Source organism: Acipenser ruthenus, chromosome 8, assembly GCF_902713425.1.
Source record: "Acipenser ruthenus chromosome 8, fAciRut3.2 maternal haplotype, whole genome shotgun sequence".
NCBI classification, from domain to species: domain Eukaryota; kingdom Metazoa; phylum Chordata; class Actinopteri; order Acipenseriformes; family Acipenseridae; genus Acipenser; species Acipenser ruthenus.
The window spans coordinates 159,051-176,658 of NC_081196.1; the positions used below are offsets into that span (position 1 = coordinate 159,051).

The 17,608-nt window shown below is 44.0% G+C and overlaps 1 protein-coding gene across 4 annotated transcripts; it reads right to left on the reverse strand.

The window, feature by feature from the left end:
- Positions 1-2,171: 2,171 nt before the first annotated feature.
- LOC117406154 (serpin H1) lies at positions 2,172-8,639 on the reverse strand. Of its 4 annotated transcripts, none has more exons than XM_059027912.1 (6): positions 8,491-8,630; positions 7,320-7,363; positions 4,814-5,427; positions 4,492-4,590; positions 3,912-4,144; positions 2,172-3,457 (listed from the first exon to the last, which is right to left on the reverse strand). In XM_059027912.1, exons 3-6 carry the CDS (start codon positions 5,394-5,396, stop codon positions 3,155-3,157), a joined length of 1,218 nt encoding a protein of 405 aa, XP_058883895.1. In that variant the 5' UTR covers positions 5,397-5,427; positions 7,320-7,363; positions 8,491-8,630; the 3' UTR covers positions 2,172-3,154. The 4 variants fall into 4 exon arrangements, with proteins under 4 accessions (XP_058883895.1, XP_058883893.1, XP_058883894.1 ...); XM_059027910.1 differs by lacking the exons at positions 7,320-7,363; positions 8,491-8,630 and adding an exon at positions 6,753-7,306 and having other exon boundaries at positions 2,172-2,598; positions 3,121-3,457; XM_059027911.1 differs by lacking the exon at positions 7,320-7,363 and having other exon boundaries at positions 8,491-8,639.
- Positions 8,640-17,608: the final 8,969 nt, after the last annotated feature.

Here is a 17,608-nt window from a genome sequence, read left to right on the forward strand (position 1 = left end):
ATGTTCTATTCGCTGGCTTCTTTACTGTCTGTACAGGTTAGTATTGCGACAAAAGCAACTCGATCTGTAGCTTCACAACAGATCACCAATGAAGAGCGGCGTGTTCGTGATGCTCCAGCTGCATTGTGCATTCAAGCGGTCCAATTAGGAGGAATCGTATCGCATTACAAGTAGGGTTGCTTGCCAATTATCCGGGTATTGACAGGAAAGGTCTACTTATTTATCAGCATACTTAGGATTTACCAACAAAGATGAAACTTTACAGACCAGTCTTAATTATTATTGTTTTGTCTGCAAGAGATGACAAGACTCGGCACCAGAGGTTCAAGGCTGTTTACTTCCTGTATGGAATTGAACTTCCAGCCCTGCTTAGAGTGGGACTCGCTCCCAGCTGTAGAGGATTGCAGTGCTGCACGTCATTCAATATGACTGTGCATCTCCTTGCATGCAGAATGCACGGAATGTGATCAAATCCTGAAGCACCCGGTTTGGATATGACAGATGAAGAAAGGGGGGGAGACCCAGTCAAATCTACTACACTCAGGGTCAAAACCGCGTGAAGGAAGACATCGCTTGGCTCACGAACGGTGTCTCAGCATTGCAGAGAATAAAAATGGTTCTAGTTTTTATTTTTTTAAGATTAGGAACATTGCTTTCCATTTTCTGCTTATAAAAGCATTTCCATTTATACCTGCAGTAGTCAATACTCATCTGCAGTTCCTCTCTCTCACCAAGAGATGGCACTGCAACTCTGCTCTCTTGGAGTGGAAACCATCCCATAAAGCACAGAGAGGTCTGGTAAAGCATAGGGAAGCATTGTAAAGCACAGAGAGGTCTGGTAAAGCATAGGGAAGCATTGTAAAACACAGAGAGGTGTGGTAAAGCATAGGGAAGCATTGTAAAGCACAGAGAGGTCTGGTAAAGCATAGGGAAGCATTGTAAAGCACAGAGAGGTCTGGTAAAGCATAGGGAAGCATTGTAAAGCACAGAGAGGTCTGGTAAAGCATAGGGAAGCATTGTAAAGCACAGAGAGGTCTGGTAAAGCATAGGGAAGCATTGTAAAGCACAGAGAGGTATGGTAAAGCATAGGGAAGCATTGTAAAGCACAGAGCGGTCTGGTAAAGCATAGGGAAGCATTGTAAAGCACAGAGAGGTATGGTAAAGCATAGGGAAGCATTGTAAAGCACAGAGAGGTATGGTAAAACACAGGGAAGCATTGTAAAGCACAGAGAGGTATGGTAAAGCACAGGGAAGCATTATAAAGCACAGAGAAGTATGGTAAAGCATATGTGACAGGGAAGAGGCCCTGCACATTCAAATATATGTCAAGGAGTGTTTATAAGAGATACTTGAAGGGTAGGACCCTGGAGAAGGAAGTGCCACTGTCAGCCATTTTTGTAGTTTTTATGAGGAAACCATACTGCTTGTAGGCTGATTGAAATTCAAACAGCTACATGTGCACAGCCCTTCATACTCAGAGGTAACTGACTAAACAGGGCTCCCTCTATAAGAGGTTGGGTTTCATTAGTAAGGAGACAGGTAAGGAGAGTCTAATTCAAGGCATGTGAATATCCTTGCACAGCGTCATCACAATGGAATGACTGCTTCCACAGAGAGGTTTCATTAGTAAGGAGACATGTTTGGCTCTTTTCAGTTTCTAATTCAATGCATGTGAATATCCTCATCATGGGATGAGCGCTTCTCTAGAGAAAGCCGCCTGTGTAATGCAGCATGATGTTCTCTCCGGAGAGGCGTGACGTACACACTGTGGAATAGTGAGGCTGCTGTGGGTCATTGTGGAAATCTCCTGCCAGCTTTCCAGTGCAGGCTGGAATGTTTCAGCTCAAGTCAGCCGTGTTATAAGATGTTATCAGCTTGTATGCCTGTCTTTACAAGCAGTCTGTGCAGACACATCAGAACAAACTATCGACAGAGAAATGCCATTCTTCATCCCTAGACAGACACGGCTCCGCATTGCTAGTTCTGATCATGTCTAAATGATAATGTTTAAGCAATATGTGTGTAACACTTGATTATCGGAATCAGTAAAGGAAACTTGTGAAATGTTGTTTAAGTCCTTGCTGTGTGCATTCCTTCACACAGAGAAATACAGAAATAAAGCCTGTAGTTTCCTTACACGGGATGTTTGAAGAATTAATAGAAAAACAAAGTTTAATTTCATTATTTTTATTGAAAAAAAAAGTATACCAGTCAGAGAATATCAGATCAGTCCAAACAACAGTTTGTGGCAACATGCATGCCCTAACAGAAGACAAGGAAGCAAGTGGTGAAGAAAGAACAAAGAAGAAACGTCTAAGTGAATGTGGGAGCGATTGCCTCGTATCCAGAGGCCGCTGGTGCTCAGGACCAGTCTTCAGTGCAGAGCTGTGGTAATTACAGCACCCAAAATATCCAAGTGAAACAATCACAGCATACTTCATATAAGCAGACCCCTGCCTTCAGTAATACAGAGTGTGAAAAACAACCCCATCCAGACGCTTCTATTCAATGAAATCAAACTTTATGGAGCCCCCTTTGCTGTACTTTATAATGGCTATGGCATTGCCTTAAATTTGATTTAATCCAGGTCTTGATTATCTGAAATGTTAAATAAAAAAAAATCATAAGAATTCAAGCAGGCAAATATCTGAATCAGTGGAGTCCTATCATAATACCACCACAACACAAATAATTCAGAAAGAGCTCTTCAGAGATGACTAACAAAACTACCAGTGCAAGTGAGCCTGCTTAATGCGCTCCTTTCTGTTCCAACATAACAACGAAATAAACTATAGGAGAAGTTTTTTTATGTTAGTGAATGGCAGTCGCATTGAGGGCCTGCCCTGTTTAGATCGATTGCACAGACCCTCCTGTGAGGAGCACTGAAGACACAAACGGATGGTCTGCTTGACTTGGATTTCTTCAGAATTGACATTTGAGTGTTTTCAGTTGTTTTCTATAAAAGACACGTATTCATTTGTATAAAAATGGTCAATGTAGGTCCACCAGCTACAAATCCAGAGTTTGTTTTTGAAATTATTTTTGGAATGGTTATATGAGGTAAGAAACATGTTGCATTTTCACCCAGCAAAACCAGCATGACCAAACTTTCATACTTACTTAAAAAATAAAGCCACCTATCTTGTCTCAACAACTACAATTCATCTCTCATTTTCTCCCCTTTAGGTCTCACAAGCCTGCCTATGAACAGAATGGAGTCGCTTTCATTGTCCTTTACGAGGAAGATGAAGGGATGGTCTGCGTAGAAGAGTCTGGGGTTCTTCATCTTCTCAGACCCAAAGATACTGGTGTCAAATGGGTTTCCGTCTGTGTCCAACTCCAGGGCTGAGGCGTGGAAGACGTTGGACACGTACAGACCCTTCTTCCCAGAGACCTTGGACAGGTCTGCCTTGCTTTTGTCCAGTGCCTCAGTCAGCCCCAGCTCCCCGAGGTGTTTCTGTGGGAATGAAGGAAGGAAGTCCAGGGGGTTAGAACTGGGATTGCAAGAGCACAGCAGCAGTTCTGCACCATAGATAATGAAAAAAAAACTGTGAAATTCTATCATCCCAATCCTGTTCCACTTTCAAGGATGAATCACCCTTCTACACTCAAGGGCATGTTACTATTTAACTTTATTTGACAGTACCAGTAACTTGTTTCACAGTCCCAAAGGGGCTGCTGTGTAAGAACCTGCACAGAAAACTACAGCAATCCTGATTCCTATTGGCAAGACTTTGAGTGTTCATTATATTCATCATGTTAGATGCATTCGTATACAGGGAGCAAAATATGAACGCCCAATCATTGAAGAGAGATGTGTCTGGATATCAGAAGCCAGCACCTCTGGGGACTGTTGAGCTTCAATGCATTTAAACTCAGAAGCAGGTGAAGGAAACCCAGCTGTGATGTACCTGCAGTTTGTGGCTCACTTCCATGCCGACTTTGGGCAGAGACAGTGCGATGGCCGTCTCCTCCAGCTTGCTGATCCAGGTGTCCAGCTGCTTTCTGCTCAGAAGCTTCTCCAGCCTCTCCAGGGGCTCCACATGGAAGGGCATGATTAAGATCATGCTGGACTTCTTGTGGGCCAGCGGCATATTGAGCACATAGAGCTTGTTTTCCTTATCCTCGTGGAAGCGATAAAAACCTACAAGGAAAGATCAAGCGGTGCCTTTAGTGTAAAGTGTAAAGGTTAAAACAGACTGCTGAAGATTCTCATTCTCTTTGTTCTTGTGCTTCACAAATGATTTACCAAGCTCTGCAACAAGTTAGTGGGACAGACCAGAGGACTGCAAGTGTCCTGCATGTGTGTGCTGTAAGAGAGGAGACCCGAGGCCAAAGCAAAGCAATGAACCCCCATTGGGGTCATTCTAGATCTTTATACTGATACCATTATCTATCATTCCAGATTGTTATACTGCTATCATTATCTATCATTCTAGATCTATTTACTGCTTGTGACAAAAACTGCTTGGCCTTGCCAGCGACCCCCACCTGTGCGATGCATCATGGGAACAGAAACGGTAAAGGAGCGTGACACCAGGAAGACACGGTTGTCCACCATCTGATGATGAAACTTCTCATCCCAGTGAGCTGGTGAAAAAAGACAAACAGCGGAAAAATAGAAATAAGTCAAAAAAGACAAAGGGGAAGTCTCATGGTAGGGGGAGACAGACAACATCGTTATATTAAATTAACAGCATCCATGAAAAAACCCTGATTCACAGCAGGATCTAACTGCTTGTGAAGATGTCTGTCTCACAGCAGGATCTAACTGCTTGTGAAGATGTTCGAAGCTGCTCAGGGGTTTGCTCACGTTTGAAGAACATGGCGTTTGCAATGATGGCTCCGTCAGTCTCCTCCACATCCTTGGTGATCTCCGGCAGCTTCCCGTCCGTGGTGTGAGCAGCCCACTCGTTCAGGGCCTTCACGGCGCCCTGCTTGTCTCTCATGTTGATCTTGGCGTGCTCGCAGTTGTAGTGCTTCTTGCTGCTCTGGATGAAGGCGTCTGTGAAGGTGACCGCGCTCGGCCCGTAGAGCCGGTTCCCGATCTTCCACGTCACATTGCGGGCACTGGAGTTACTCACCTCGCTCAGGAGCTCTGAGAGCCCGGCGTGGAGCTGCTCATCGCTCACCTTGTCCACGTGGAGCACCTTCTTGACCTGCGCCGCAGTGGAGGACTGGCCCCCGAGGTGCAGCAGCCCGAGGGAGGAGGAGACCACCACGGGGGAGATCAGGAGGTTGTCCAGATCCTTCTCCTTGGCCATGCTGTGGTAGAGGTCGAAGGCCAGCCTCGCACTGCTGTCTGCCAGCGTGCTGGCATGGGGGCTCAGCTTCTTCTGCTCCGCTGTTGCCACGGCAACCAGGAGGCTGAAGGCTACAAGCTTGGTCAGCCACATGCTTTCAATGATAGTAGACAACAGTGCAATCCTGAGAATCAAACAGACAAAAACAAAATGTTTACAGGTGACATGGTTTTAATAAGAAGAGCTGCATGAACAGTGGTGGTTGACAGCCTGCTTCCAGCATGTTTGGAAAGTAATGCTGTGCAGCTCTGAGCAAAGGGTTTACATCACCTCGAATTACAGGAGTGAGACCATTCAAAAACACAACTACATCATTTACATCTTCTATTTAACATCATGTCAGTAAAGAAACTACTAAATGGTATCGCAAAAGTATACTGGAAACCAGAATAGTAGCACAGTATTTCATGTTAGATTTCAAAATGTCACATTGTTCAATTTGTCAGTTTTTTGTTAAATATATGGAACTACAAAGTGGTGTGTAATTCAATAGGTTAACATAACATTACTCAGCAGGTTTCATTCGCTTTTATGAAGCAAAATTAGTTCATTCTATAGGGAGATACAAAACCTTCAGCTATAGCTGTAAGTGACCTGTCTGAGGGTTTACTAACCAGACTGCTGGTGTTCAGCTGCTTCATCCTCTAGGACTTGACCTGACTGAGGGTTTACTAACCAGACTGCTGGTGTTCAGCTGCTTCATCCTCTAGGACTTGACCTGACTGAGGGTTTACTAACCAGACTGCTGGTGTTCAGCTGCTTCATCCTCTAGGACTTGACCTGACTGAGGGTTTACTAACCAGACTGCTGGTGTTCAGCTGCTTCATCCTCTAGGACTTGACCTGACTGAGGGTTTACTAACCAGACTGCTGGTGTTCAGCTGCTTCATCCTCTAGGACTTGACCTGACTGAGGGTTTACTAACCAGACTGCTGGTGTTCAGCTGCTTCATCCTCTAGGACTTGACCTGACTGAGGGTTTACTAACCAGACTGCTGGTGTTCAGCTGCTTCATCCTCTAGGACTTGTTAAACTCATTTGACTTTTATAGAACACCATACAGCACTCCCTGTTTTTTGCTATGAAATATGACATTCAGATTTTTGTTGCATTAAAGATCATTCATCAGTTTAGGATCAATGCTTAATCTCTGCAGGACGATTAAATCAAACGATCTGCCCAGTAACACCGCAATTACATACTTTACTTAAAAGCTGCAATTAAAAAGAAAAAAACAAGCAAATTAAAAGTTTCCCATACTGCATGTGGCCCATCTATACATTTACAAGCGTGGCTGATTTCCAGGAGGCAGCACGGCTTTACCAGCCATGTCAGCAGCTGGCTGAAGCTGTGTGACGCGTCTCGTCTGCCACGTCTTTGATTGAACAGCCGGCTTTAAAACATGCTTTATTCAAACGGGTAACATTAAAGCAATCTGAATTGCACTTTACCTTAAAAAACACAGCGATTCTGTCCTAGTGGCGATCCAGCAAAGACCGATGTGCAGAATAACCTCTTCTAATTCCACAATGTTTCTTACTTGCATTGTGGCTGAAGGCACTAAGTAACAGCGAACCCTTTATACTTCTGTGGGGCGTAGCTTCTAATGCTGGAATATACTGTACAAGTCTGATCTAGACTACAAGCCTGCGGTTCTGCTGCACTGCACGTTTGGAATGCGTCTGTAAAGAAAGACTCCGTAAATCAGACCAGCCCAGAGCTGAAGTGCTGTACCCAGACAGGGCAGTGGTGTTGCTGGAATGGCTGGAGGAAACTCCCTTTGCATTATCTAAATATCGCTACACCCTCAGGCAAAGGATTTCCACTCTGGTGCATACCAGCTCATTAAACTAGTGGAGCTGAGAATGGTAGCCTAGGGCAAAGCAGCGGTATAGTAAAACTCCAGCGAATGAAGCTGTTTATTGAGCAGCGAGCCGTGGAATGCCTTGTGCGTCCACAGGCTCATTCTGAAAGTAAAGCACATGTTTCATGGTTTAACTTTTTGTTTTGGGGGATACCTTGAAAGATTTTCATAGTGCTGTCAACGTTTGCCCTTTTCATTCTGAAAGACAAGAGATGTACAGTAATCCCCAGCAGCAGTAGTGAGTCTGTAATGCTGTTAAAAGTATTCAAGTATCAAGACTCTCCGACACAATACTCTCCCATACAACAGGCATGCTTTCCCACAGTCCAGACCTCATTATTATCAATTACATTCCTACATGTCCCACACTGATCGGAACAGACCATCGTTGGCATCAAACACAGATAATATTACCCTTTCTGGGTCTTGGTATTGTTTTATATTACCTGGTTTGCAATAATTGAATATATTTAAAGATAAATTAACATCTCTATCTAGATTAAAAAAAACAAAATTAAAATTGCTTCAAGTAGCCCCACCCTTTTCTGATGTAATTTAATGAGCGTCAGAATTCTAATTCCTAATCTGGTAATGCAGGCCTGATCCAATCACTGAAGGGAACTGGGTCACTTCTGACCAATCGGCATTGACAGAGTGGAAGCAGTTCTGCTTGTTGCCCTGCTCCAACAAAAACACATTGCATGTAGTGCTACTTTTGACCTCGTGTACATTTTGTGTAGAAGTGAATGTGAATAAAATAGTGACAGGAGAATTTGCAAACGCCCCATTGAAATTATGATTTATTTATTTATTTATTTATTGTGGATTGCAAAAGTTTTTTGTTTGTTTGTTTTACTAAATATGTAAGTGTAGCTTTGCTAACAAAGTAGAACATGACCCAGTTATAGGAATAGGATCCATGTATTTGTAATCATGAAATGTTTCATATAAAGGTTTATTAAAATGTGGTATTCCTTATGAAGCCAGCACTAGCAGAGCGAGCTGCACTGCACAGCGCTGCAAGCAGAGAATGCTGGCACAGTCTGAAGCCAGGATGCAGATGTAGAGCAGGGATCTTAACTGAAGACGAGGAGCAGCTTTGCATTCTTTTCCTTAACATTGCTGTCGTATTTAAACAACCCCAATCTCAGGAAAAAGATTCAGCACAGAAAACGGGTTTTCCAACTCCTCTAACAGTTGCTAAAATGACCTCTTGGCTTTTAAAACCGTACATTAACATTTTATTAAATTAATGACTGCATGCAGCAAACAAACTAAGAAATAAAACAAAAAAGAATAATCTTCTCCTTGTAAGGCTTCCTTACCTCACTCGACTCGAAGCTGCTGCTGTTTCTGCTGATGAGCCGCAGTCCTTTCCTCTCAAATCTCTCTCCTTCTCTCTTGATCGTTTCCAACAAAGAGGCCTATATACCCAGCAAAGGAAAATTCTGGAACTTGGGCAAGAATATTTAAATGAGAAACTTCAAACTATTCACAAAGCATGTCTAAGACCTCCCACATGATCCGTCTGGACTTGTCTTTCACAGGGTCCTACTGCCTCCCATAGCACAGTCAAGGGATACGGGGGCGCATCTACTAAACTGTACCCCAGGGCAAAGTTTCATTGACTTCTGTGTGAAAACAAAAACTAGCACTACTCAGAGTTGTTATGTTCACCTTCTGAAACAACTGCATGTTTTTTAGGTGTTTTATTTCAAAACAGGATCTTACACTTTGTAAACAAGGCCCAGCATGTTTGTTACTGCTGTTCATTCAGCAGCCTCACTGTCTGTGTTACTCCAGTGGACTCCATTCTGTATATAGAGATGCTGAAGATGCTGCATAGGCAATGGTAATACCCTATAACTGTATATAGCACAGTAGAATATACTATCTGCTCTTAGCCCTGCATTATTAGTACAGTAAACTGTGGTAGCAAGTGTTGTTTAGGGAAAATAGAGTAGCTGGGATTAGAACAATGCACAGCTAAACTGAGTTTGTTAATGTCAATGTGTGTAGGAGCTGTATAGAATAATGTAAATTCTCTTTTTATCAATGAAAATGTGTGTGTGTATCCTGTGTGTGCATGCGTGTGTGTGTACTGTATGTGTGTACATGTGCATGTGTGTGCGCGTGCGCTGTGTGTGTATGTGTGTGAGTGTACTGTATGTGTGTGCGTGTCTGTGTGTGTGGGTGTGTATGTGTGTGTGTGCGCTGTGTGTGTGCGCTGTGTGTGTACATGTGCATGTGTGTGTGTGCGCTGTGTGTGTACATATACGTGTGTGTGCTGTGTGCATGTGTGTACATGTGTGTATGTGTGCTGTGTGCGTGTGTGTACATGTGCGTGTGCGTGTGTGTACATGTGTGTGTACATGTGCATGTGTGTGTGTGTACATGTGTGTGTGTACATGTGCATGTGTGTGTGTACATGTGTGTGTGCGTGTGTGTACATGTGCATGTGTGTGTGTGTTTACATGTGCGTGTGTGTGCTGTGTTCATGTGTGTACATGTGTGTGTGTGCGTGTGCGTGTGGGTTTTTTTGGTTTAATTTCTGTTACTTTAACAGATACTGAAGTAAAAAGAAAATGAACAGCCAAAATACTAGAGAACTTTTTAAAAGCACTGAACATTCTGTTTAAAAACATGGTTTAATTAAGTTATAGGTTAAAGATGTATGAATGAGTCCCTTTCTTTCACAGTTTAGGGGTTATTAACGTTCTCATGAAGCACAGCCACATATAAAATGTTTAGACCAGCTGTTTCCCAGTTCAGAAAGTTCAGCACACTTTCTTTACTTGTGGAAGTTTCTCTAGTTCCCCTCCCCCAAGAAATGCCACGTAGTCGCCTAGCTGCAGATGCAGCCGGCTGGGCGGAGGAACTATATCTGTCTAATTACACCCTGTCAGATTCTCTTATACAGCAGAGTAGCAGTGCATTTAAACAATGTGCTACAACATGGAATGACCCACTGATCCTGCTTGTTAAACCACAGGTGAGAGAGACCACTGGGTGTGCTGGCTTATACATCTTTTAAAAACAAACAGATCTTTTATCAATAAAGAGGCAGGCTTGTTTGCATGAGCAGTTATACTTTGATCATGAGCACAGCTCCGAATCTATAAGGGCAGTGCGTGACTTAACACATGTGCTGCACACAAGGTCCTGTGGCTCCTGTGCTTCTGCAGCCAGGGACCCTCAAATAAGTAACAGTTTGATCTGTAGGCTGGTTTGCATATCTGACCTGTGAGTAGTCAGGGTTCCACACGCTGGATTGTCTTCTGCCTCTCATGACTGGGGCTGGGTTGTCCCCTCTGCACAACACAGTGCAAGGGACTGGGCTGTCCCCTCTGCACAACACAGTTCCCATGGAGTTCAGTGTCACAGGCAGGAGCTGTGCTGTCACCCGATGCATGGGCAGGCTTCAGGACAGTATCTGCACAGGCTGGCCCAGGTTTAAAGAGCCCTTTGAAGATAGTCTGCAGGCTGTTCTGTTTCCATGCTGCTGCAACATGTTTAATCATTATTATTTATTTCTTAGCAGACGCCCTTATCCAGAGCGACTTACAATTGTTACAAGATATCACATTACACATTATTTCACATTATACAGATACTACATTATTTTACATACAATTACCCATTTATACAGTTGGGTTTTTACTGGAGCAATCTAGGTAAAGTACCTTGCTCAAGGGTACAACAGCAGTGTCCCCCACTGGGGATTGAACCCACAACCCTCCGGTCAAGAGTCCAGAGCTCTAACCACTACTCCACACTGCTGCCCGATCAGACAGTGTTATGTCTTCTCTATGAAGAAGGTGGGAGGTATTTGTTTTTTGTCTGCCTTCTCCTCTCCCCTCCTGTCCTCTCCTCTCCTGCCCTGTCTAATGCTGTCTTGGTCCTGATATCCATGCAAGTGTGTGTGTTGAGGGCTGGAGTGATCCCTATTGATTGTGGGGGTGATCGGCCTGGAGGAAAGAGCAGGACTCTGTTACATGAGGGTCCTAAAGGAGCCCCAAGTGGTAGAGGTCAGGACCAGACATGTAGCTTTTAAGAAACAAACAGGGTTACAATCATCATCTTACCAGGGTGTGCATCCCTATATACATGATAGAAACCTCAGCACTCTGCTGTTCTATATTCTACAGTGTTCTATATTCTACAGCATTGTATATTCTACAGTGTTCTATATTCTTCAGTGTTCTATATTCTACAGCATTCAATATTCTACAGCATTCAATATTCTACAGCTGTTCTATATTGTACAGCTGTGCTATACTTCATGTTAAGTAACTATAGACCCTGTGTGCCACACTCCTCCTCAGGAGTTTCTTTGACTGCTTGTGTATTAATATTATTATTCAGCAGTTGCTATTGATAATGTCTGTTACTGTGCAGAATACCCACTACATGTTTGAAAAGTTGTGTCGGCTTAACATGCTTTTGTTCCAGTGTCTGCTGTGCTTCCTGTCCCTGTTGCTGTGAAGCAACCTTTGACACAGTTACAAGAGCCCACGCAAGCTGCTTCACCCTCCATAGAGATCCCATCGCCCCAGCACAGCCAAGTACTCTGTATGCAGCGCAGCCCCATCGTATGCTATAGTTTGTACTCTTTGTCTTTGGCTGTAAACAGTGTCCAGGAAAGAGTATCAAAGCCACCCACCTGACATACTCTGATCCTGGGCAAGCCTCTTCAAACCCTGGGCTTTCTGCCCTTCGATTAGAGATGAGAGCACACGAAATGAAGCCAACTGGAAGTACTACTAGTTCCTGACAGTTCTGCTAATTCAGCGGTCCCTCTTATCCCAGCACAGCACCTTCACCTACAGATCTTTCACACTGCATTTGGGTTGAATCTTTTTATTTTGCAGGATAAGATGATGAAAGTGTTGCACTTGAGTGAATCCTTAGTGCCCTGAATCTCATATCGCATGCTGTTGTGTTCTTTGGTGCCTGAGATTCAGTTACAGGACCTGAGCTTGATATGATGTAACATTTCAGTGACATTACAGAGACTCTGCAGCTCAGCTCTGCAGTGAGGCTCGCTCACTCCTGTGTTTAATAGTCTCTTTTCAGTTTCTTATCCAGATCTTACATACAGTATGATGTAACTTTTCTGTGAAGCTCGCACCTTGGCACAGATTTACTGTAATTGACTGGGCTCTTGTGGAGATATGGCAGAACTGCACCCTGGGACAGATTTACTGTTCCGATCGAGTTGAAAGTTTGCAACGTACTATTCACAGATATTTACCTCATTAGATGTCACTAACTTTATTTTAAAAAAGTCTGTTTTAACTGTTGTAATTTTTTTTTTTTTAATTCGTAGTATTGTTTATTAGCATTGATACCGTCTAGGCAATAAAAGATACAGTGAAATGAGGTTCACAGAAAATCAGGTACATTTATTTAGCAGCAGTTTTAAGATCAGCTGCTGTTTAGATCATAAATACAGACCCTTATATTAAACTGCAGGGTTTTCACTAAAATTGAGCAATCCATACAACGTGGCAAAAAAAAGCCTACTAGAGTACAGCACTGGGCTGACCTCTTGTGGAGAATGGCAGAATTACACCTTGGCACAGATCTCAAGCACAGGGTCCAGACAAACTACTGCAATAAACACCCACCCAAGCACAGGGTCCAGACAAACTACTGCAATAAACACCCTCCCAAGCACAGGGTCCAGACAAACTACTGCAATAAACACCCACCCAAGCACAGGGTCCAGACAAACTACTGCAATAAACACCCACCCAAGCACAGGGTCCAGACAAACTACTGCAATAAACCATGAGATTCATAAAAATTATAAGAAAAACTTATAAGAGAAATGAGGTCAAGTTGACAAACATTGAAATTCCAGTGGGCTGTGTTACCCTCGGGACACTGATTCTGTAGCAGTGGGATCTGTTCCTGGTATTACTGGGAGTTTCTCTGACAGACCTGCTGCTTTACTGCGCCTCAGAGCATGATGCCTGCGCTACCCAGGAGAGTCCATTTCTATACCCGCTGTTTCCTTTATTTTCACACAGTTTTATTGTAATTATTTTTTTTTATTACAGTTGGGATTTTATTAATTTTTCAGATACTGAACATTCTGCAGTTCAGAATCAAATTCTTTTTTTGTGTTGTTGGACTACCCTATGATGAGTCATGGACCCAGCAGCTGTAAGCTGGGATCAGTCATGACTTGTGGAGGAATCAGATTGCCAACAAAAGCAAGCATTGAGTGTTGAAGTTGAGGAAACCTGTCCCTCTGCCAGCATGTGTTCTGCCAGAGCTGAATCAGGTCAAAGGCTCCCATAACACTGGTGAGATGAGCCTGGAAGTGCTGCCAAAGGATCATGTTCTTACAGAGGTCCAGGTACCCTCTACTCAAAACTGCTAGGTTCTGTTGAGCACATTGCAAAGGATCAAGTCCTTACAGAGGTCCAGGTACCCTCCACTCAAAACTGCTGGGGTTCTGCTGAGTGCATTGCAAAGGATCAAGTCCTTACAGAGGTCCAGGTACCCTCTACTCAAAACTGCTGGGGTTCTGCTGAGTGCATTGCAAAGGATCAAGTCCTTACAGAGGTCCAGGTACCCTCTACTCAAAACTGCTGGGGTTCTGCTGAGTGCATTGCAAAGGATCATGTCCTTACAGAGGTCCAGGTACCCACTACTCAAAACTGCTGGGGTTCTGTTGAGCGCAATGCAAAGACCAACAGCATGCTTGCTTATATAGTCAGACATGTATAGTACAAATCAGAGGAGTTCTGGTGAGACCATGGTGTCCTTGGGGAGCTGTACCCCAGGGGTCAGAAAAATTGCTATTTAGCCCGATGGGGTCCTCAGGGACTTGGTCAGTGAAGCAGGAGCACTCGGAGGCAGGGAGAGTCATTGTTTGAATCAGGGCAGAGGCGGGGTGTGAACCGCACAGCCCTGCCCTGCCTGGTCCACTCTTCCCCTGTAACCTGGGCGATGATTGGCTGCAGACAGTCTGTGAGAGCCGGGGTACAGCACCAGTGGATAGGTGGTTTGCTTGCCTGTGGGACTGGAGGCTGATTTTGAGACCTCCTGGTGAGTAAGTGGGTTGGATAAAGTGATTGATCAACAGCTGTTCAAGGGTAATAAATAACGGAACTGTTTTGTTTTTTGTCATCAGTAAACATGTTTGCAAGAGGCTGTAACCACTCTGACTGTGGCTGGCTCTGTTTATTTCACAATATACTGTGACGGCAGCTGCTGGGAAGAAAAACCAAAAACCATTGCGAAATGACAAAGTATGAAATATTCTAACATTTTATACATTTTGGACTGGCGAGGTGCCACGGTGAATAGAAAAATATCCAGTGATTGACATCATGCTCTCGTAGCCCAGAGGCCTCAAACCCACAGCTGTGTGTGATGCACTGCACTGTATAGCATCCCAGCTGTGTGTGATGCACTGCACTGTATAGCAGCATCCCAGCTGTGTGTGATGCACTGCACTGTATAGCATAATCCCAGCTGTGTGTGATGCACTGCACTGTATAGCATAATCCCAGCTGTGTGTGATGCACTGCACTGTATAGCAGCATCCCAGCTGTGTGTGATCCACTGCACCCTATAGCATCCCAGGTGTGTGTGATGCACTGCACTGTATAGCAGCATCCCAGCTGTGTGTGATGCACTGCACTGTATAGCAGCATCCCAGCTGTGTGTGATGCACTGCACTGTATAGCAGCATCCCAGCTGTGTGTGATGCACTGCACTGTATAGCAGCATCCCAGCTGTGTGTGATGCACTGCACTGTATAGCAGCATCCCAGCTGTGTGTGATGCACTGCACTGTATAGCAGCATCCCAGCTGTGTGTGATGCACTGCACTGTATAGCAGCTGGTACTTTTCCAGTATAGGGCACAGGAATAGCTTTTCCACACCATGCAGTATGTAGTTAGGGTTAGGGTTAGGGTATGTTCTGTGCATGTTTGCATGTGTAAAAGCCCCTGTACAATTTCATTGTGCATACAGGGGACTAGCTGGAATATGGGCTCAGCTCAATAACGCATTGATGTTGCTGCAGTACTGAAGCAGCACTTCACTGGCAGGGTTCCAGCACTCCAGCAATTCAGAAAGGACTCAAACTCACATTTACTGCTATATACTGTACTCTTGAGAGCAATCGGGGTGCAAGTGTGGAACAAATTCACTTTACAGTCCAAGTCAAGTGCAGGAACCCTGAGTATAGTCCTGTGAGGGTTTGCTTTTATGGAGGTAGTATATTGTAGCGGTTGTGTTTTTAGCTGGGGTTTGTCTTGCTTGGTTCAGTGTGGTGTCAGTGTTCTGTTTAGGATAGCATCAGGAGAATGACTCCTAGCAGCCAGGCAGTATCTACATCCCGTACCAGAATGAATCACATTCCCCGGTCATGCCAACAATAATCAACATGACCCTCTGAACTACGCAGAGCGATTGCAATGATCGTACAAGCTAAGATAAGCAAGGAGTTTTACTGGGTTTGAATTGGGTCGATTACCACAGGGTTTGTTTTTCTACCAGCTCATTTTCATTCTCTTTCCACAGGAGATCCGGCTTCCATCTCATTCTAACCCCTTTATCTTTGTAGGTGGTGTAGTGTGTTGCGTTGTGTTGTGTTGGTCTTTGTAGGTGGTGCAATGTGTTGTGTTGTGTAGGTCTTTGTAGATGGTGCAATGTGTTGTGTTGTGTTGGTCTTTGTAGGTGGTGTAGTGTGTTGCGTTGTGTTGTGTTGGTCTTTGTAGGTGGTGTAGTGTGTTGTGTTGTATTGTTTTCCATGTTACCTCACAGTCAAGTCTTTGCAATATACAACATGGTCCAGATTGTTGCACTTGTGAAAACAGGTATCTCAAACTCAGTCTTTTGTTGCTAAACCCGCAGGGAGATCATCATGAAACAGAAAGCGCTGATCCCTTTAAAAGCAGTACGATTGTGTGTCTAATCTGTCTGGTCCTGCACTGCTTCAAAGCCTCCAGGCTCACATGCATCTCAATGGGAGGGGAGTCAATGGGAGCTTTCAGTGCTGCCTGTCTTCCACACAGTTCAGGTAATGACTGTAACTGGGCATATTTCCCATTCTCCATGGGATTATTCTGAGTGGAGGGCACCAATCTGACTGCTGCAAACACACTCAGAGATCTGCAATACCCGTCTCTTAGGAGTTCAGAGAAACGGATTAAAAAGCTGATTACTTGATTAAGCTGAGAGGGCATTTAGCTCCCAAGCTCCTCCCCTTTGGAACTACAGGGCCTTCCAGGTTCTATTCGGAATGCTGAGTCGATCAATATTCTTGAATCTAAAGCTGAATGAAAGCTGCTGAGCATGGTTTGTATCTCACCTGCTATTGTGGACATTGCCTTTCTTTCGGACGCACACACAGCTCTACTGGCACACTATGAGTTCATATATGATATTCTACATAAAGCATAGCTCTTTCAATGCTGTTACCTCCTGAGCCATGAGCTGAACAGAGGCACTTAGCACAATATCTGCTTTCACCTGAGAACCTGAACTGTGTAGTAAAAATAACATTATTTAAAATAGCCTGCCAGTGGCGGCTGGAATTGCAAAAAAACAAACATGAACAGCTTTGAAAGCACAGTGGAAATTATTATTTTCATATTGGCCAGCTTTACAAGCGGTCTTTGCAAGCCTTTTTGAGTCTCTATTAGAAGCTGTAATTAAAAGTCATGTCATTACAGGGTCATTTATAAATCGTCTGGCCTTCTTAATGACTTGTACTGTAAATAAGTATTGCCTGGCTGACTCTGATAACATATATTTATACAGTCGCAGACACATGCATTTGGGCAGTTAAAAAAATGAAAGAAACCACAAAGAAAGTGCTTTCTATAATTTCTAATTGCTCTATTGAAAGATATAAAATAAAGTAGAAATTCAGCTTTATAGTAAAACAATAGTCAGTGAGTGTGAGTGTGTGTGTGTGTGTGTGTGTGTGTGTGTGTGTGTGTGTGTCAGTGAGTGTGAGTGTGTGTGTGTGTGTGTGTCAGTGTGTGTGTGTGTCAGTGAGTGTGAGTGTCAGTGAGTGTGAGTGTGTGTGATGTGTGTGTGTGAGTGTGTGTGTGTTTGTGTGTATGTGTGTGTGTGTGTGTGTGTGTCAGTGAGTGTGAGTGTGCGTGCGTGTGTCTCAGTGTGTGTGTGTGTGTGTGTGTGTGTGTGTGTGTGTGTGTCTCAGTGTGTGTGTGTGTGTGTGTGTGTGTGTGTCTCAGTGTGAGTGTGTGTCAGTGTGTGTGTGTGTGTGTGTGTGTCAGTGTGTGTGTGTGTGTCAGTGAGTGTGAGTGTGTGTGTGCGTGTGTGTGTGTGTGTGTGTGTCAGTGTGTGTGTGTGTCAGTGAGTGTGAGTGTCAGTGAGTGTGAGTGTGTGTGATGTGTGTGTGTGAGTGTGTGTGTGTTTGTGTGTATGTGTGTGTGTGTGTGTCAGTGA